The sequence below is a fragment of the Seriola lalandi genome, unplaced genomic scaffold, assembly GCF_002814215.2.
Source record: "Seriola lalandi dorsalis isolate HSWRI2012SDOR001 ecotype SW California unplaced genomic scaffold, Sedor1 jcf7180002054577, whole genome shotgun sequence".
Lineage (NCBI taxonomy): Eukaryota > Metazoa > Chordata > Actinopteri > Carangiformes > Carangidae > Seriola > Seriola lalandi.
The window spans coordinates 295,995-318,187 of record NW_019525130.1 but is presented as its reverse complement, the minus strand read 5'-3'; the positions used below and the strand labels follow the sequence as shown (position 1 = coordinate 318,187).

At 43.9% G+C, this 22,193-nt stretch overlaps 1 protein-coding gene across 6 annotated transcripts in view; it reads right to left on the bottom strand.

Annotated features, from left to right (window-relative positions):
• Positions 1–22,193, bottom strand: part of auts2a (activator of transcription and developmental regulator AUTS2 a) — a 308,038-nt gene that overhangs the window by 89,818 nt on the left and 196,027 nt on the right. For all 6 annotated transcript variants that reach the window (XM_087177002.1, XM_023417712.2, XM_087177003.1 and 3 more), the window contains exon 5: positions 9,970–9,999. In XM_087177002.1, coding sequence (XP_087033128.1) covers positions 9,970–9,999 — 30 coding nt within the window. The remainder of the gene's footprint in view (positions 1–9,969; positions 10,000–22,193) is intronic.

Below are 22,193 nucleotides of genomic sequence, written 5' to 3'. Positions count from 1 at the left end.
CCTTCTCCCAGTAGGTATGCCATCTCCCTCGGCTTTAATTTGAAATCATTCAGAGACAAAATGGTAGCTGTTTGATTTATCCCTTATTACATTGCTTCTTAAGAATCGGCAAGGCAGCCTCATGAATTCATTCATCTCCATAAGCTTCCTCAGCGCCACTTAGTCCTTGTGTAATCTGGGTGAGACCCCTTATCACTTCATTTGCACAAGCAGGAGACTATCAATTCCTGTCTTGTATCTGGGCCAGGTGAATTAGAGCAGAGGTGTTTGGATGTGTCCAGACTGAGCCGCAGTGACAAGAAACTGATTGCACATAGAAACACCATGCAGGTGTCCCATTTCACACCGTATATTTACAATATTACCAAGCATTAGTTAAATATATCTGCTGCTTTATTGCTTACACTCTTTGCAGGATAGATCACAATCGACAGGCAATTTTCCACCACGAGTCATTGATGCATTGCTACTGTGAAGAGAAAGACACTTAAAAGCATTTAGCTGGTGCCTAGCTCCACACAGCAGCCTCATAAAAGGCAGACAATGGCTGGGCTTAATAAGAAACGGAATGGATCCCATGAGTGCAGAGGACCCATCAAGCTGGGGAATTTCATTTAATTTCCCCAGGGCCATCTATGTCTTGTACACATAATTAGAGCCCAACATGCAATGATCCTTGTGTTTTGTCAATAATTCCCCAAGGAGCAATCAGGACAAGGGTTGGACATGCCTCTGTGACCTGGTCTACTTGCAACAAGCTCAGCCACCTAATTACACTGCCTCTAACAAGCAGTGTGTTGGTGGTGGCGGTTTGTGAGGGAAGCATGTGAGGGGGAAGGGGACCGGCCTGAGCCCGAGAACCGACGGTGTGCAGCTCCTCCTCAGAGCCCCCGATGTCATTAGGATTGTTTGTGGCTGCTGCCATGCATGCTGGGACGGTGTTGTCATTCTGACAGGCCTGCTCTGCGTTGCCCTCATTGAGGATCCTCTTCTGTAGTTACTCACTGCTTCTGGTGGCTTACGCAGCAGGAGATGAGGGATACGGTCTTTTAAAGCAGTCATTTGCTTGTGAGACTTTCTGCAGTGTATTATGATCAATCACATGTCCATGATTACAAATATTGCTGCGCCAAATGATCCTCACCAGACTAATCAAGCTGATTAGAAAAGTCGATCTTCAGTCAGTGAGTCGGGTTTCACATTATTTTCACTGATGTTGTGTTGGAAGTAACTCCCACACAGATAACATGTCAGCCGATGTTCACAGAACTTTCCAGGAAGAGATTGTCACAACATTATCTCTACCATAGACTGCATTACAAACCCTGTTAATTTGGCATAATTCACACTCTTTGTGTTGAGTGCACCAGGTTCGCTTTTGTCATCTGACAAAGAGCAGATAGAGAAATCCTGCCTTGGCTGCAGGGATAAAGCCATTTTCTGTGGGTAGCTGAGGTTGCTGTGGAGAGTGGAAAGACAGAGAGCCAGGAGCCAGTCAATTCTGAAGCAAGATGCCTGCAGAAATCATTGGCTTGACAAAAGGGCAATGAGGGGGCAGAGGGTTTGTGTGAGAGTCACTGGCCCAGTTGCTGGGGGGGCTTATGCGCAGGTGAGCCAGGCCTTGACTGACATCCGCCGAGCGCAGCGAGAAAGTTTAACCTTGGCGTTTCAGAGAACTCACTCTCAGCAGGGAGAAAGGGCAGATAGAGAGACAGTGAGGGATGAAGAGCGAGTGTGTGAGAAAAAAGGGAGACAGACACTGTGAAGGGCTTCCTGCATAACAACAACCAATTTTTTTTTCCATAAGCAGCCTGTTTCCAGAGACACTGGTTTGAACCCAAGGTCTTACTCAATGCATTATTAAAGACCGGTAACTGGCAACACTGCCTCATAAATAGAGATGAGGACAGACACCTGAGGAGCCGGGGCGCTGCTCACTCTTGATCGGCCACAAATCCACCGGCCTAACATGACCCAGATGGTTCTACGTACACAGCTCTCCGTTACTGCCTTTGCTCCTGACAAATGGCAGCACATGGAGGTATGTTCATTGTTGCACGGATCAATGATGTTAAAAATTTAGTCTGCCTCAACACGTTTGGCTGCATGGATGTTATTTTTTGGCTTGGATCACCAATTGTAGCAGGGCTGTTGAAAAAAAAAAAACATTAGTGACATTATTAGAAATATATAGAGATATAAATGACGTGCTGAACAGATGGCTATGAAAATAGTTCAGTAACCATGAATAATATGCCGGGCCTTCTATATCTGTTGATAAAGGAGACTTGCTGCAAGAAGACTGATTGTTATATAACGTGCGCACAACTTAAACAGTGGAAAATATCTGACTTACTTTGACATGTACTGGACTTAATATTTATTTAGCTGTGTTTTTATTCCATTCCAAAGCCTCTCTGTATGTGGCCAACCTCATAAAGTCTTTGAAAAATGTAGACAATTTGCCTGAGACATTTTTCTTTTTCAGGTCAGGAAAGATGGAAATGGCTTTTTCTTTCCAGAGGAGTGAACATCTCAGTCAAACAACATATTTATGATTTTTGTTGCTGATTGAATTATTTTCTTTTCCCTGTGTTCTCAGCTTGCACTGGGAATTTAATCCTTGCCTTTGAAACATGATTCACTGCTGACTGTTTCTCCCCCCCCATTCGATTTCAAGGACTTGGCAACCTTGTCCTATTCAAACGTGTGCATTATTACTTTTTATTGTTGCCCATATATGAACGGAGAGGTTGAGCACTCTAGAGGCAAATGTAATACGTTAGGGCTTGTATAATATCGAGTCTCAAGGTACAAGTCAAATATTCTACAATTATGTTTTTTCACCAAAACTGCCGTGTCCAAAGCTATTACAAAGCTACCAAAGCTTATAGCATCAGCAGGAAAGCTAAAAAAAGGCAATGCCTTTTGCGGATGCAGAGAAAGTTTCAGATTGCCTTCCACTTGTCACTTTTGAATACAGGTGCGTTTGAGGGTCTGTACCTTTACAAAAAAAATAATCGTACCACTGCTGTGTCAGTGTAACCTGCAGGGGTCCAACCAAGACTTTCATAATTTGTCTTCTTCTGACCATTTAACAAATATCTAACAGTTAAGCAGCAGAGTTAGAGCTTACATTTTCCTGAAGCGCCTGGGAAAGTTTTCATATAAATCCAGACACGTCTGATAAAATCAGAGCAACAACATTTTTACACCGTTTCAGACTTAAACAGTTTCTGCATACACACTAAACGACAACTGTGAGCAATTGTCTAAATGGTGAGTTTAGTGTTTTATGGAAAACACTATAACTAGACTTAAATGGATAAAATCATTATCCTTCATTCCGTAGTTTCATCATATGCATCTGTGCAAGGCTTTCCTCAGACAATTGACAGACGTCTGCATACAAAAAGTTGAAAGCTTTGCTGACGGTGAAAATGTTCTATCTTGATAACATGAGCTCCTGGCGTCTTGACATGTTGGCAGACAGTTGTGAAACTCACTACTACAGAGTTAATGAATAATAAATTAATAAAAATGTAATGTTAAGGGCTCCTACATTCACTTTGGTCTTGTTTGGTGATTTAAAATTGGCACTCCAGTAAACCTTGGAGCCTAGTCATAATTTTCTTATTCATTTCTAAAACCTAAAACTGACTCAGTACAAACGCTGATTTGATCATTCTTTTCTCTGAATGAGACATGTTAATGCTGAGGACCACAGGCCCAGAAAGCTAGGAAGCTTTCAGGATGGGATTTAAAAAAATCAAGGGCTATTCACCAATTTAAAAAAAAAAAAAAAAGCGAGTAGAGATGTACTGTGACAGAATGAGGGTTTACCTGCTGGGACAGTGAGAGGGTGAAAGTTGCAGGAGAATAGCAGAGCCTCAGAGGATGGCCAGCACGCTGACACCACTATGTTCACCACCACAGCTCGTCAAGTGTCCACTAATGTGAGCTATGCTGCGTAAACAACACAGGCATGTACAGCTGTGTGCTTGTAGATCTGAACATTTAGAGTGATGGTATATAAGTAAATGATCTAACTAATATCTAAACAAATGTCACACAAGCCTCTCAAAATAAGCCTGAGAGGTCTAATACAAATCCCATCCAAGGTGTAACATATCGACACAAAGTGTAAATTGGGGGAAAATCTATTGGCATGGGAATATCACAGATAGGCAGTATAAATAACCTGTAAAGTGCATCGACAGCCTGACATTTTCACCTTGTCACCATCTTATTTCAGAGGAAAAACGAATGAGAACATTTGTGTCAATTAGGCTGCTGCCATTTAATTACCAGTGTGACAGTTGAGGGGTGAAATGTCTCTACTCTGACCTTCTCTCCTGTGGCCTTATGCTCTGCAGTGTCATTACTGTACTGCTGGGCAGAGGGGCGGGATGGGCTGCACTACAGGGGAGGCTGGGAGATTCGAAGGAGAGGGGGAGGTTACCGGGGGAGGACAGGAGGGTGTGTGTGTGTATGTTTGTGTATGTGTGGGCCTGTCTGGGGAGTGTTGCTGCCTGCTGACCTGGTCATCCATCAGACAGCCCCCAACCAACACACACACCTACATCCCCTCCTCTCCCCACCTCCCCCACCCGGACCCATCAGTGCGGCTCTCTGCCAGGCCTGAAATCTCCACATTAATTTCTCATCTGTGGCGCCCTAATGAGCTCCGCCTGCTCATCCACCTCTGAGACCCTACTGATTATCAGACAGGGGGCGACCATTTGTCAGTGGCAAGAGGTGGCACTGACACTGCTGACCTTGCTGCCAAGGAGAGAAGAATCAAAATGGGAGAGAAAAGAGAAGAGTCGGAAAGAATAAAAGAGGAAAAGAAAGCAATCAACAGCTGCGGAGTAGCATACTGTTGGCCGGAGAGCCGTGGGCTTGTGTGCACGCGCCTCAGAGGGAGCAGGGATTTGCCGTTTATTGGATGGAGGGGAGCGGTGTAGGTCTGCGACACCCGCTAACCTTAGCCAGGGCTGCTGGGACTCCGGGGGTATCCATCACTGTGGCAGCCCCAAGACCCAGACCGGGAGAAAAGCCACAGAAGTTGCCAGGAGAGGGAAAAAAGCTAGTAAAAATTTAATGCACTCCGCAGAGCGGTCATGTCATACTTGGTTATGGAAAATAATCCCAGATGCCTGCAGTGCTAAAATGGAGCTGTAATGTGCTTGCCTCCTAACCCGGCCTGACAGCCATGATGTACGACTACCATTACCGGAAAATATCACTTCAACTAACCCGTGATCCGGCTCCGCTAAGGGTCATATTATCCATGAGGAACAAATTACACTCCCCCAAAGTAAATACAAATTTCCTACACTGACTGGGTACAAAGCACAGAAGGGGGAGGGAGCAGGCGGGAACGTTACCTATGACAACGCTCAGCAGAGTGACAAGGATGATAAAGTACATGACAAATCACTGGCTGACAGGGTACTCTAGTGCAATCAGCCTCAGCCTCGGCCTAGCGAGCACCCACTCAAGCCTGTAAACACTACTCTCTTCCTTTGGAGGGGGCAAAACACATAATCTTTTAACGCTGACAAGTTGCTCTCTCCTTTTTATTACTCATCCTTCCCACTGCAGTGGAAAGACGGAGGGGTGGGGGGTGGGGTATAAAATGGTTTTATGTACAGTGCTGCCGAGTGATTGAGAAACACGACTCTTCTGCTGTAATTGCCTGAGGGCAAACACAGCAAAACAATAAAGGAACAGAAACAGCAAATATATTACCAGTTCAGATCTTTATTTTATGTCAAGGACAAACAGGTTCTCTCGGCTGCTCTAAAGCATCCACTTAGATCCCTTACCTCCAATAAGAGCAAAGCACAGCAAATTACAGCACTCTGTTGCATGGCCATTAATGAGACCCAGAGCATTTTTTAAAATGGCATTTACAGCTTGTGGCTGTTGATAAAGCAAGTAAATAACACTTAGGAAAGGTGTGGTCTCTATAAAAAAATCCCAGAGGCGATGGAAAGAGAAATAAAAAAGCTGCAGAGTGATAAAGTTTCGCAGATTACGCCACAAAAGGCCTAAGTAACACGATTGGTGAACAGTTAAGCTGGAGAAAGCACTTGAGCACTAGCTGATATTCATGCGAAAACATTTGACTGGCAGTTTCAAGGTGCCACTTACTAGCAAAAATCACTTAAGCATTAGCAAGCCCAGACATAGTAAGTGCCTGAGCGCTCTTGACAATATTACAAAGACTGTGAAGTAAAGGTGAAGAAATTTGCTGCTGTTAGATTCTAATCAGAAAAGATTCATGTTGAGTGAGTTTTGGTGTATCTATTTAAGAAAAGAAAGTGTAAAATAAAAGAGCCAGGAAGCATTTACATTCATATTTATATTATGTCTTCTAATTTCCCCAAAGGATTGAGAGAGCTTTTCCAGAGCTCTGGAATATACATGCTAACAGGATGTTTCACCACCTCTCTAAAAGCTCTCGGATGGTGGACAACCTGTTGGCGTTAACTACACCATGAAACGAGGTCATGTTTTTGGAGCTTTGTTGGATGCACATGAAGGACACCTGAGGCTAGGGAGCTCTTTTCAGTGAGCTTTCCTGCCAGTAAAGAGGAGCATCGTAACTGGGAACAAGCAGCTCCACATGAACAGGCCAGTCCTATCAAGACCTAATAAAAAGACCACCTGATCCTGCTTGAGTGGACTGTGGAGAGGATGAGCGCAAGAGCACTTTTTTCCTGACTGAATTTTGGGAGCATAAAATGGGCAAAACAACATGATAGCGACAGACAAACGCAAAAGCTCCAGAGGTTTCTGGCTCCTCAGCCTCCTTTTCTACTTCCCAATGTCAGTTTACGGACCATATGATCCCTTGAGCTGGCACTCAAGTGGCCCACTGTATAGTACAGGCAGAAAAGAAGGCAAACCATCCTATTTTATAGTTGCAACATGATATGAATGAAATGAGCTATAAATAGTGACATTGCTGGAATTTCTTTGGGTTTGTGTGTAGATCAACAGCATTAATCAATAAATATTTAACTCACAGAAAAGTATTTCAATCATATTTCTCACACATAACATAAAACTTGTAACTATTCACCTTGTCCTTCTCATTATCTGAGCTCTGACTAGATTGCAGGCAGAGGGCAAGGAAAACTGTAATGGGGACCTTAGCAAAGATGCTAAAGATAACAGGTATAGTGCTAATAATACCAGCGTTGTGTGACAAGTGACTGCCAATGAGCCTGCCTCCTACCTGTCTCCCAGCATGCCATTAACATGTCATGTTGGAGATGGCCCATCCTACAGGTCACTTTGTAATGAGCAAATGCTCTGACAGTTTGCAACACATGCTGACACACACACACACACACACACACACACACACACACACACACACACACACACACACACACACACACACGAGCAGGAGCGTGTGCACACATACTCTGAGATGCGAATAGCTGTCTCTTATCAGAGCCTGGCAGCTCCCGCCGACACGGCAGAGGCCTTCTACACCAGGCAGAACATGATTTCTCCTGGGAACACTTTTTCCATTTCCTGCTTTTGAAGGGAAACTAAATAAGTCACGTTTGTCCTCATCTGAATACATTTGACCCATTAAAACGACTCTGCTCTCCCGCGTCCTTCTCTGCCGCGGTGTTGTAAAGTAGACCGCGTCGCCCACAGAATGCAAATGACAACAGCGGCAGTGGGCGTAGCGTGCCCGGCGCCTGGCAGGAGCAGATAGTGGCAGAGGTGATCTGGGATGAGGAGGGGGTAAAAGTGTTGAGTGGGAGCTTCAATTAGTCCCTCACATCAAGGAAGAACACATAAGTCAGCCCGTCATAGGGGTCCCCTATTTACTAATTCACTCCTCTGTTACTTTAACACACAATTAATCAATGACAGGAAGGTGCAGTCGGTGCTGTTCATCAGGAGCGTAACGTGAGCCAGGGTGAATTAATACAGTCACTGGGGGGATTACAGCTCACCATGCTCTCTCTCTCTTCCTGAAACAAAAAGGAATTGCCACCGAGACAGGAGCAATTTAAATCGACAACACTGAGTAATGACTCAATTTGCTGCACAGTCTAAACACCACAAGCAAATGGCATTACTAAATCATTAGAGTGGATCTAGATCTCTAGTTAGAAGCCATTGGATAATATAGCTGCTCTTTGAATCTGTGAGTTACGCTCAAACTGTGAATACCTGGATATTATAAATGGAGCTGCACCAAATACGTTAAAGATGGCCTCTAAGAAACCTGCAGATACTTACAAGCATTTGGATTCTGTATAGTTTGAGAATTTGACCTTTACAACAGAAAAAAATGTTTGCCAGCCCTTTAGAGTGGCCCAAAGAAATTGGGCTGAATTTGGCTCAATTTACTGACATCTTTAAGAGACAGCTAACTAGACTAGGTATAAACCTGCCATATGGCTGGACCATGTACGGGTCAGCACAGCAATAAAAGAAAAGGGGATTCTGTCCACTGAAAGGGTAGAGGGCTTTTAATTTGAAATTATTACTATTGAAACAGCTATGAACACACAGTTAATGCTGTAACTTTAAGGGGGCAAACAGGAGCAGGATTAGAAATAAAGGCCTGTCTCTAATACAAGTCTGTCTCAAATAAAGACCTGTTACCTTCTGTAGTTAATAAAGGCCCCAGTCAGGAAATACTGTAGTTGAAATCTGTTGTGGATCTGCTGTAAATGCCCCCCGGTGATGTAATAGAAACCATTCACACCAAGTAATTTTTTAAATAGCAAAGGCCAATGGGACTGCCATGAACACTGGCATTCATAGGGCTGGCGTCATTGTTTCGGTCCAGCCAAAAACTATGGTGCTATACAAGAATTAGATTCTCTGAACCATCTCCAGAGAGAGTTAGGAACTCAGCCAACTGATATGTCGAATATGCATGGATGAGTAAACACAGACTTGGCACTTTCTAGCAGATTGTTACAAGAATGATGTCCATCACAGCTCTCTTCAGCTTATTAACCTTCCTAATCCTTTTGCACTGATTCTAGTACTTGCATTTGTTTGTACTGCCTATGACCAAGTATCTCTAATACTCATTTTCTGATGAGCACGATGAGCATTTTACAGTCCCAGGATGAAAAGACTCAGTGATATTGGTGATCTTGAGCACCATCATCAGCTTATATACAGTATATATATATATAAAAGTACACTCACACATACTTCTTCCACATAGACTCTGCTCCAGACAGGAGGAAATCTCATGAATTCTGTGAATCCACAGTCGTTTCAGTATTGGCACCTTCAGGCTAAACTCAGCTAGCCTTAAAAAAAATACATGAGCTTTGTTCTGTCTATTTCCAGTGAGCTCCTTCTTCACTTTTTAAATGTGTAGTACTTGCTCATTGGGCCTCGTTTGTGTGTTTCACTGTAAACTTCTTTTTGTTTTTTGTATCAAATTTGTTTTTGCAACTGTAACAAAGTGAGAAAAATGAAACCATGAACCTCTCAGCAAATATAAGACGGTATCATACCACTGGTCAGCGCTGGAGGCGCTGATAGAGATGATATTTTTATCAAAACAGTGTGTTGCAAAAACAGATAGACATCTATGGATAGCACAAGATATACAAACACAAGCCCTGTACTTTGTACTGTAGACGTGATAGTCAGTGTTCAGCTTTAAGCAACAGAAAGCCTGCACCCTCAGCCCTGGCTGTCACAGCACTCGTCTCATTTTAATGTCATCTAAATCCTAAAAAGCCAGAACAGTTCGATTTAGATTTTGCACATCATTAAGTCATTTGTAATTAATGCGCAGCTAATTAAGGCTTTCTCATAGTTATTAACAGGATGTTTAATTCTAATTACATTAAATTCTCAGCCTTAAAGAAAGTCTAATATTTGAATCTCATTGAAACTTGATAAAGAAGACTGAAGTAATAACAGTACACGAAAAGGCAAAGTGAATGGCTGGCTTACCTTGTCGTCTTGATCGCTCTCGGTGTCACACTGCAAGAAAAAGAAAGGTAAAGCTGAAATTAGAATTAATGAGTCTACATCCTTGTTTTATAACTGTTCCTGCTTGGACTGTATTCAATTCCAACACATGAGTGCCATAATCCAATTTACCTTTGCAAATGGCATATCTTATCAGCTCTTTAATGACGAACTTATCACATACTCGTATTCAGCGTCTGAATATCATCAGATCACTTCATTAACTCACTACACAAGCTGTGCAATGTGAAACAAAGCAAATTTCTCATGAGCAGCCATGCCCTTGTTAACACTGACAACTATGTGAAATTCAGACGGAGCTGGAATCTCAAACACTAACCGCCACTAGAATTATAATTCCATGATGTGTGTTCCTGCTTGAGGCTGGGGATGGAGAAATGACAAGAATAGGAAGGGAACTTTGTAATGGAGGGAGGAAAAAAAGTGGTTAGATTTCATTTTTTCTTTCCAATTTCAATTTCAAGGTCCACTTAATTCTTTATCAACTAATTAGTGTAATGCTGGGTGACTGGCGGCCCTCAACGTTGTGCATATGGCTGAGGTGCAGAGAAGCACTGGAGTCGGTAATGAAGAAGGCACTGGGGGGGAATATGGGCAGAGGTTGGCATGGTTTGTGTGTGTGTGTGTGTGTGTGTGTGTGTGTGTAGGCGGGGGGACCGGGAGTGCAGGGAGGGGTTGGTGGGTGTCGATTAAAGTAGGGAGGGAATGAAGGAAGGTGGTAAAATGATTGACAGCGCAGGGAGTGAGCGACAGAAGGCCCTGCCATTTTTTCTTACTCTCCCCTTTATTTTGCTTCCATCTCTTGTTTTTTTGCTGATCTGGGGACCCGCTGAGCTCAAAGGTAGCTGGCTGGGCTCGTTGTTGGTCTATTTCTCAGGCTACATGGTAAAAAGGGGCCTTGCGAGCTCAGCAGGAGCATAGCATCCAATTTACAGGCCTGTCCCACATGGCCCCAGGGGCCGCCCGCGGCACACTGCCATGATGGTCAGCTCCAGCAGCTCATAAATTATGCAGAGGCAATAAACGCGCTGGGCAAACACTCCTCAGACGTTCTCCTGCTCTCCATTTCTCCCTCGCTCTCTTTCTCCACCACCCACAAAGTTCCACCCCCGTTTTTAATACAGTGTGCAGGGAGTGAGCAGCGCTATAGACTGTCAGCTGGAGGAATAAATAAGGGTAATGAAAGACAAGTGCAGATTCTGATTTCGCGTGAATGTGCGTGTCATACAAAGAGCTGCACACTCTGTGTGTTATGGACATTACTTTCACTTATGGATAAAAATTGGCGTGTTGACTATGTATCACTCTCTCTCGTGGCCTCCTACACAGGACTGACTAATGCAGCAGCACACGAGATCTGATGAGCAGCTTTAGCCGTCTCAACTGCTTCCATGTATTCGGGCCTCTCAAAATGTGACAACTATAATACAACCAAGCACTCATTAGTTGCTCCTTTGCCTGTGCACGCTACGTACCCAGGAACAGAGGCATGCGAGGGGCTCGAATAATGGACATCATTTTAGTTTTTCCACTGTGTTGTGATCCATAAAAAAACACTAGCAGCCTTTCTTTCTCGTGTCCCCTTGTTTCTCTCTCTCTCCTTTCCTCTGTTCCCTGACTGTGCAGCCAATTGCTTTGATTGCCAAGATAGAAGCTGGCTGGAATGACTTGCCCTTGCTTGTGAAGCAAATGGAACATGCTAATGGAACTCATCGTATTACCCGATGCAAAAGTGCCATAGCTCATTACTTTAAGATAAAAGGATATCATTGTAGACGGCAAGCAGAATTGACTTTCTGTGCTACGACTTGATGATGATTTAATCAACTGCTCTCTTTCACTTCTCATCCCTGCGCCTGTCGCTTTCACAGGTGCCACTAAACGAAGCACTCACACGGCTGGTGGGGGAGAGAAAAGAAAAGAAATTGCTGTCATTACTTTTTTTTACCCCAGGAATAGAGGTATGCAAATTTCCCAGAGCGACAAAGGATGGAAAAAAGGGAAAACTTAATAAAATGGAAATACCTTTATAATGAGCAAAGTAAAAAATCCTGAGATCAGGCCTGACAGGCAAGGGCAGGCAATTTGATCGTCCTTACAGCGCAGACGCCAAAGCTCCCTCGAAATCACTGCTCAAGTATAGAGCAAAAAGTAACAAATAATAATATCTCTAAAGAGATAAAAACATATCTCAGGCATACAAACAAGTCAGAGCTGTCACTCACTGATAAGTGATCATAGTGAACTAATGCTTTGCCTCATGCATAAAGCAACCTGAGGCGGGAAAGAAGAATCCCTGCATATCTGGAATTTGCTCCTTTTATTTTGTACTTACTGACTCTTACATTAGAAACAGACAGAAGGCTGGAAAGTCTCGGCTTTGCAGTTGGCAGCTGGAAATGTCATGAACAATTGCTAGACCTCATCATTATTAACTGAGGTATGGTATTGTTTAAGGAGGTAAGCATGAGCTCAGAAATTCAGTTATTGCTATGACTGTGGATAATATGAACAGGTACGGGTGAGTATGGGGTGAGTATGAATAAACCTACAGAGATATGGTTAACTGTAATGTCAAAAACACTTTACACCAACCCTGGGAGCCTGTGTGTATTGAAAAGACTGACCAAAATGAATATTCTGCACTGAAGAGAGAAAAAAACACAACAACAATGGTGCTATTGAGATCACCGGAGTTAGCTCTCTGACAGGCGGAGGTAGGAAACTGGTCTTATTTGAAACAACAGTCATGTACAGTAAGGAAACCATTAGTCCTGGGAGGGGGCTAACAAAGAAAATTGATACTCTACCCAGGCTGCTGCTATTTACACAGGGCGAGCATTATACTGTACAGCTAGACCCTAGTGTTTAGTTTAAGTAACACAGGAATGTCAAACATTAGCTTCAGCTCTAAGAGCTGTTGATGTTGGCCTGTATCCGGAGCACTTCTGATTGCCCCCCCGCTCTCACCCGGGCCTCTCTTTTGGCTGAGTGCTATTACAAATTTCCCTACGCTCCGTCCAAGCAGCGAGGCTTTTGTTTATATTGGTCTGAAAGTAGGAGTAAATTATTCTTGTCCTAAATCCTCTCCAGCTGAGAGTAATACTGGTCCAATAGAAGAGGAACATAAGGAGCCATGGGCCGAATGCTAAATGATGCAGCTATGCTATTGTCTGTAGCAGCAGGGCTCACCAACGTCTCCTGCCAGAGCTACCCGCAGAAAAATGTCTGTACTAAAGAGGTAACCACATCACACAAAGATGCGTGCAAGGCAAGCATGCCATGTTCCCTTTTCCAGCATAACCTTCTGGAAATCCACTGCTCCTCAAACACTAACAGATGTTAAGTCAATCAAGAAAAAAATTACATGCGTAAACGATAATTCTGAAGGCAAACAGAGTATGTTTAACTGGCTTATTATCATTTCTGATCCGCCGTCTCTGCTGTTACAAGTTGTCTCTAATCTAGTATTTTCAAAAAATGGCACCTTCTTAAGTTTGGATCTGGGATGGATCCGTATTCTCGCTCCCATGAGTGACATTAGCCTCAGGTTATGCTGGTTGCTATCCATGACCTTAAAATTAATTATGGTTGATATGGGCTTCATTAAAGTGCCCCGTTACATAGAGGATGGTGTCTATTTATCAGTCTGAGCCAGGTTGTCCTGGAGGATGGCTGAAGGGGTTAAAGCCCAGGAAAGAAGCCAACTTGCTTGCATGCCTGGGAGCTGGAAAGACAGCATGAAGGATGGCAGCCATTGCCAGGGTCAGCTCTGACAGTGCCAATTTGATGTGCTGTCGTCAAGGGCTCCTCATTCCCTCTTCCTAACAGCTCCTTCCTGATATAGCTGCGCGTCCTGATGGTTTTCTGATGCAAACAGTCACATGGCAAAATGGTTTTCTCCCCTCCCGCTGCATCCTCCTCCATCTGCTGCTGGGGCCTGGGTGCCGCCGACCGCCTGCCTGTCACAGCGTGTGTGGAAATTAGCTGGGGAGGAGGTGCTCGCTTGTGCTAATTACATTTTAATCATTGGAAATGTGTTGGCAAATCAAGCCTTGATTGCCATCTTGGAGCCCAGTACTCCTCTCTGCAGGTTGGGGATGGGGGATGGGTTTGTGGGGCTAGAATGTGGATGAGCCCAGACTTGCCAAGCTGGACACCCCACCCTCCATGCCGGCTTGATATGGCGGCATGCCTGGCCTACCACTGGGTAGTAGCTGTGCCACATTATTCATGGGGAATAGAGGAAGATCAGGATGGTGAAATGGGGATCTGTGCCATGCTTATTCTCAAATCCCCCACTCACACCTCTCATATCCGTCTCTCTTTCTCTAACTCCCTCTCTCTTTCTCACCCACACATTACACAGTCTGCCAGTCCTGCCACTGTGAATTGAGAAACAACAAATAGAGCCGGGCAGGAGGAGACTGATGAGCTCAGGGTTTGCTACACAGCACCTGTTTTGGCACATGAAGCTGGAGCAGCAGGCCCCGTCACAATACGCTCACAAATTAGATTCTTATAACAAGAAATTAAAAAAAAGACCGACTTGGCTACATCAGATTTAGACTTGTTCATAAAAAATGGGAATAATCTTGATGTTGGCAACATTTGTATGGTCAATACGGCTTCATGACTGGAGATGGAGACGTGGTCCAGCTTGATGAACTCCAAAAACACCAACATGACCACTAAGAGTCAATAATCAGCTTCATGCAGCGCTGTCACCTCCTGTGACTTTGACGATTTTAATGACAATCTACATCCTTCCTTAAATCAGTGTTAACCAGTGCTATGCTACAGGCCGATTCACACTAGTAATGAACCTAAAACAAGGCCAAACACATGTGACCAAATGTAGACTGTGCTTAAGTGACTTTACACTGGAATGAACCTCAAATAAACTCTGGGATTACATTACTTTAAAAATAAGTCCAACAGACACACATTGCATGAATAGATATCCATAAAAGACAGTTTTGTAAATACACCTAAAAGTTCGGCGAGTGGAAGGAAATTCAACATGACATGCCTGACTGGGACAGATCATTAAAGTAAGCAGGGTTCTGCGGCGATGACATTGAACATCTAATTTCCACAGCATCTGTTTGATGTCGAACTGTCATATGAAAATATGGTAGGAAAAAGAAGACCTCAGAAAAAATCACAAGGAAAAGAAAACAGCACAGATTGAGTGTTCGAGACAGTCTATATAATCACATAAGGCAAACACCTATTTCAGCAGCACAGAATGTTTCGTCAGGGAGGACCAGACCTCTGTCTGGACTAATATAACCAGGTCCGATCCACATGTGCAGCGCGGGCCAAATGCAGCAGGCCAACATCTGAAGGCAATTTCCCTTCAAATGTAAAACTTTATCCAGAAGATATCCAATTGGACCGCAAACTCTGAGACAGTGGAGCTCAAGGAGGGACAATGGGGGAGAAGGGTAGAAAATGAAGCCTTCCATAAAATAATAAGAACTTTATAGTCTTTGACCTCTGGTTTCAATACTCTGGTGTACAGTCGTTTTATGTTTTATTTCACTGGACTGTGCCCAAACTTACTGAAAGAATATTTCAGACAATATTCTAAACCGGACTCTTTTAAAGTAATTCCAAATTATTATTATCATTAATTCCATATTGTTAAATCTTTAATAATTTATGACAAGTTATGACATCACCAGTAATATAATATTAGAGAGTTGGCTCTACAAAAGGAGGACTGTCTGAGATGCAGACACACCGACACGTTCACACACTTTGAATTCCCGGGAAGAAAAGATTTGTTCAGAGGGAATGTGAGTGATGAGGTGTACGTTGCTTTGTGTTTGAGTGTGAAAGATGGCAGGACATTGGACTCAACTGGAGATGTGGCACCGTACAACAAGTGATGCTTGGCAGAAACGATTGTTGCCGCAGGGTAAACCTCTCTGTTGATCAGTGCAATCCACCCACCACGCACGCACGCACGCACGCACGCACACACACACACACACACACACACACACACACACACACACACACACACACACACACAAACACACACACACACCTAGCAAGGACCGGTGTGAGCAGGAAGGAACAGAGAGGTGCAGCGCTTTGCTGTTCTTAAAAATCCATTTGTTACACAAGCACCAAGTTCAATATCTCTGCTTCTCGAGTCTCAACATGGTTCTGCCGGCTACAGGCGAGGCTCTGGGGTGCCTGGAGGTGGGATGCCTTTACTGCTTATCTGATAGAAATGAAAAGACTTAAGACACAACTGCAGCACACACATGTGGGCACATACACAAACACCTACAAACACACACCTTGCCTCACTCCAACTCTGCACTCTGTTTCCATAAGCCAACAGGGGACTGAGGCACAAAGCAGATGCTGGATTAATCAAAGATTAATAGAAGGATTTTGAGATAATTACATACATCAAATTGCATTGTTTGCGCGGTTATGGTGACTCCCCTGAGACGAGTCCACTTGGTGTGTATTTTAATTACCCCACATGCTAGACATTAACAGTGATGTGATTTGGCATCTTCATTACAGCAATCTGGCCACACACAAACAATCAATTTCAGACTATTTGTGGACTGCTCCAAAAGAAGCAGAATTTCTGTAAAGAGGAAGTGGGCAAGTGCTACGATGAGGGAGTTTTGTGTGGATGCGCAGATGGACTGAAGCAAGCATTTTTACCCGGTTCTCACCACTGAGATGGTGCACCCCGTCACATCAGTGAAATTTAGGATTGGGTTTCAAACCTCAATACTTTTTGGTGCAGCCTCAAATGTGTCCGTAGAACTGAGCCTCGAAACCTGTTCAGTACCAAGAGCTGGCACTGAATGTTTGCTTATTCTTTGAACAGTTTCTGAGTTAAATCAATCACTTTAGACTTCATTTAACTTCAGACCAGACTGGCTTTTTTTCTTCAATGAAGAAGAAAAAAACAAGTTTATATTCTTCAAAGTGAGGCATCATAAAAGCATTGTTTTAAATCGGCACTGACGCTGTCGTATTCTATATTGTATCCTATCAGCTACTGCATCAAAAGATGTCAGATGACACAAATCCCTTGTGAGATGTGATAGTATTATAAATAATGGAGCAGTTATATAGAAAATCATCTTTGTCTGCCACCTATAGTGTTTCATGTAACACTCGTGGATTACATGTAGTTGGATGTATGCTGCAACCCTCTGTTGTCAAGAGATATAAACCTCATCTGCTCCCCTCACCTCCCACTTCCCACCCTCCCTCCCTCCCACCGCACTGACTCATGGCTGACGGGGGAGAAAAACATCAGGATTAGGTTCTGTGCCTCTAATCACTTAACTCCTCACACCTGATGGCACACTATTAACTTTGACTGTCTCCAGTGACCCCGCGGGTCGTTGCCCATCACATCAAGTTTTTATTAGGGAATTTTCCTCATCATTAGCCATGGCCTGGAAACGAGCCATTAATATTCATACTGGCAAACCAAAATGAGGTCCCACTGATTTTCCATCATCCAGGCTATCTGCGCAGCTGCCACTGTTAACAATCACCCCAGTGCCGCACATTCGCCACGTATCATTATGGGGCTCCATAAAGCTCTTTCTCTGGGTCTGCCATGATGGGAAGACATAGAGGAGGAGGAAGAAAGGGTGGTGAGGCTTGCAGCCAGCTGACACCCATCTGAGAGAGACTGCCCAGCTCTGCCAACAATCTGCCTGGAAGTCTCATGCATGAGGCCCGGCACTGTCAATGCTAACAACCCCTGCAGGCTCTGCCAGGGACACAGCTGAGAAACGCTCACGTTCCCTCAGTGTTCTCACATTAAAGCACACACTGTTTATCAGTCTGCAATGGCAGCTAGGAATGCAACACTTTGGAAAGGTCTGAAATCTTGTGCAAGATGTTAACATGTATAAACATCATGAGGGAAGATTTCATTTAGACATTCTCTGTTATTTTACGATAAAAACAAATAGCGCAACATACATAGTAATAAATCCTTAAAGACCTGCAATATTTTGAAGCTATTTTTCCAGCAGATTCTCATATCTCTTCAAAATGAGAGGCATTTAACTCTGCATATGATATCAGAATGCCAGGAGTCAGAGGAAACGCTCTCCCTGCATCCAAAATGGCTGCCCATGTTCCCACAGATTGCTGCTCATCCTCAAAAACGATCCACCCCGTTTGTGTCTCTGCTTCTCCGTTACCAGAGGAGGGCATCTCACATATCTGCTGCCGGGGAGGGCGGGTGCTGAGGCTCCATGTGGTGTGAACACAGGCCTGATAAGGTGCTCCAGAGCAACAATGTCCCAGGCAAGTCCTGCAGATAAGCCTCCTCTCCCTCTTCCCCTCTCACCTGAGCTGAGACTAGCTGGTCCCAATGCACGGGAAGGCCTCCTCTGTGTCATGGGTGGTAGCAGCAATTAAGTGGTGACACCCTGACAGGCTGAGATAACACCATGTCCCACACAGTCAACCTGCGCACTGAAGTAAACACAGAAATGATATATGTAAATCAGTTATGTGTGCTTATATGTGGAAATTATTGAGGCAATTTACTCTGACAACTTACTTAGTTTGCATATGATACTTTTAGTGGAAGCTGGGTGTTTCTGAGGTGAGAACTGTTTAGTTACCTGGGTTTCAAAATGGTGTCACGATTTCAAAAACAGATTGCATAGTTAACAACTTGCTGTAGAACGAGGACATAAGGTGAAACACCAAAACAGACGCAGCCGCTCCAGCTTCGTCTCCCAAATAATTAGAGCTGCAGTGACAAAAACACTTTGTTATTCTCCTACTATGATTTGCTAGCTGTCACAGTGTACATCTGAGTTGCCTCATTATACAGAAAGTAGTCAAATAAAAGCCGACACTGCACGCTCCTGTCAAGACGCTGTCTACCGCACATGCAAACAAGCAAAGATGAATAAACATTAGTTGTTGTTGAGGGCTGGTCTTTGAGCAGCGAGGCTCACAAAGATCCGCTTTGTACAAAATAAAAATATTTAATTTGAAAGACTGATGCAAGGCAAAATGAAATTAAAAGGAACCCATGCTAACTGCTAAAACAAATTACTCGCAGTGCGCTAAATTACATTTGCTCTTCCATCAGCGAGATCAAACGAGCCTAGTTTGACTCTCCTGCGCTAATGATTTCCTGCACTCACCTCCTTTTTCATCCCAGGGGTGTTAATAAACACTCAGTCTGGTTTTCTGTTTGTTTTGTTTGTTTGTTTGGTTTATTTATACATTTCCCAGTTCTCCGTCTCATCTCGCGCCCTCCCTCTCTCGTTCACTTTGCCCACGCCGGTGGCAGGCTGGGTGAATTAGAGGGATCTAATGTAATCCCAGGGACAGCAGGCTCCTGAAAAACGTGCTCAATTAAAGCAGGATGAGCCCAGTGGGAGCGTCCCTGGCGGAGCGTGGGGTGACTGACACGGCCCTTTGGTTGGGATTAATTAGCATGCTAAGTGGTAGAGCATGATAGCAGGCGGAAAGCCACGGACCAGCCATCTGACACCCACCACCTCCCACAGTACCAGCAGTACAGTCAGGGTTCTAACTGGTCCACTCCCCTTCTGTCCCTCAAAGCCTGATTTAACCTCCTGATAAAGGCATAAAGGTGTGGACTGAAACCAGAGATGAGGGGACTAAGCTGCTCCTAACATGTTCCATATCTAAACATCATTTGGTGAGAAAATTACAAATAAAATGCCTGATGTTTTTTCAGGCTCCTCAGTTCTGCTTTTTAGAAATAATTCCAGGTTTTGTCTTTCACTTCTCAGTAGTAAAAAGCCTGTCAACACGCTAGATCATAGCACATTATCACAGGATGACAGCAGGATCTGTGGCTCAACTGAAGGATAGCTCCTGGAAAGCAGAGTGGGCCAAAGATTAATGCAATAAAAGGACTGCGATGTTGAGGGGTTTAACTCGCGATGGCTTGTTTCGCTCCTTGAAACTATTAACAGTTTGCAAACATTACTTCGAACTGTGAGTGGTGATGTGGGACTTTGATTTTGGAGCTGTGCTCTAACACAGTTTCCAAACTTTTGTCAAACTGTAATGTTTTGCAGCGTTTCATGTGTTTTCTGTTTGACTGCTGTACAGCAGAATACCACAGAGCTCCGGCCCCAGGGCTCTGTGTTCATGCTGACTGCCCCAGCAGGAGGGTGGACTTCAGAATGAAAGGATACCCGTGGATAAAACTGTTTGCCCAGAAATCTGGGACAAGCGCTGCAATGTGAATACAACACAATGCCGACATCTGCATCAAATTCATGTCTCGACTTTGTCAAAGGTTCTTCTTCTGCTCTTTAGCTGAAATGATTGCTTACTTGTCGACTACACTGCCAACACTCAGAACATATCAGCGTACAGTCGCTTTTGCAAAGGTTCTTCTTTTTTTTCTTTTTTTTTAACGATTTCTTGGTCAGTTCCTCAAACAGCTAAGCTTAATGAGACAGCGGATGCAGAGGAAGCCGACAACAGAAAAAACCATCGGCCACACTGTGTTCAATCCTCCTAAAATCCAAAGAGTTGGGTCACACAGGTTTGTCGGGTGGCTGGTGTCGTGTCAGCGAGTTAGGGTCAGCTGTCATGTGGTGTTTTTCTAGACCCCTGGTTGCTGCTACCCTCGTGTGTTGTTAGTGTCTCTGAATAAGCGATCACGCTTCAATAAAAACTGACCTCCCCTCTGCTCCACTCAAGAGCTTTCAAGCCAACTCAGCACACAATATCCCACATAGTTTATGACAAGCCTTCTGTGGGATTTCTTACAGTCCAAAGACACCAGGAAGGAGAGAGAGAGGGAGGGAGGGAGGGAGGGAGAGAAAGAGAGAAAATCACTGCAGTGTTTTGTCAGCCGTAATTACTCTCCAATTATATGGTCAAAATATGGCATTACAGGGCACTTTGTTGTCCAGACAGCCTGGCTTTGATCAAGTTGTGGTGGAATGTGTTTCGCATTAGAGGCCCCACTATGATCTATGTTTCCTGTCACGACAAGGATAACAGTGAGGTCACCAGAGCAAGCCCCACCACCCCCTGAGGAAGCAATAGCAGTCCAGCAAACATCCCTAGAGCATACTCCCCCCCCCCCCTCTCTCACAGGGGATAAAGGTCTGTGAGGAAGAGAAAAACAAAGCAGAAAACGAGAAGAGCAGGGAAACTCTGTCAGGAGAGAGAGGTGACTCACATATGGTCACAACTGGATCTTCTGGTGACAACAGTCGGTGATAAAAATACGCAGAGACATCTTATAAGGGTTGTGAACTCTGCTTTTTTTTTACAACAGGTCAAAAACTATCAGCACCTGTTGTATTAGAAGCAGGTAGAAGATATTTTGGGGTCATGAAAAAAGTAAGATTTGTTCCACTCATAGTGTGGCTACCTTTTCCAGATTTTCCCACCAACTCAGAAGTGGAAGAGTTACTGTTGGCATTTCTATTGCACACAAACAATATCTAAGTACATTTTCCATGTCTCAACAAAATGTGTTTGTGTGTTTCCTTGAGGCTGTAAAATATGTCGAAAGCATTTCCAAACTTGATTTCTCAATGTTTTGAAATCTGTTATTTATATTGTGGTTTTCTTGTACTCTTATTACTGGAACACTGCTACTTTTTATTTTTAAATATTGTTACGGTCCTCCGTCAGCAGCAGAAATTGCAAGATAGCGTTCATCAAGCTCTACAGTGCCACTGGTGGTTAAAACTTCACAAATAAAGTATATTTTCAGAATAGTGAGTGTAGGATATGTTAAACATGATATTATTTCTGTGGGGAACGGCATGGTTGAAGTGAACCCTGTGGTTTGCTTTAGTGGTGTGAAGTTGATGGACCATTCATCACTTTAACACACAGTCAAGGTCAGAGACTGTTGCCCTGGAGCATTATAGCTGGCCTAATATATTAACACAGACTGTTCAAGGAAAATTACAATGACTTTGAATGCGCTCGTTTTCACCCTACACATTCTCTCTGGGGTTAGCAACGCTCTGAAACAACCCACTTATCAAAGACACCCATGAGGGTAAAGAAAAACATTTCACTACACCATATCTGAGCTGAGCTTGCCAGACTTCTGCTGGTCATCTGCTGAGGGCCAGTGAGAGCTCCTCCTGTGGGATATCAGTGGCATCCCAGGCCAGGCATGGCATGTGCTCTCTCCAGGACCC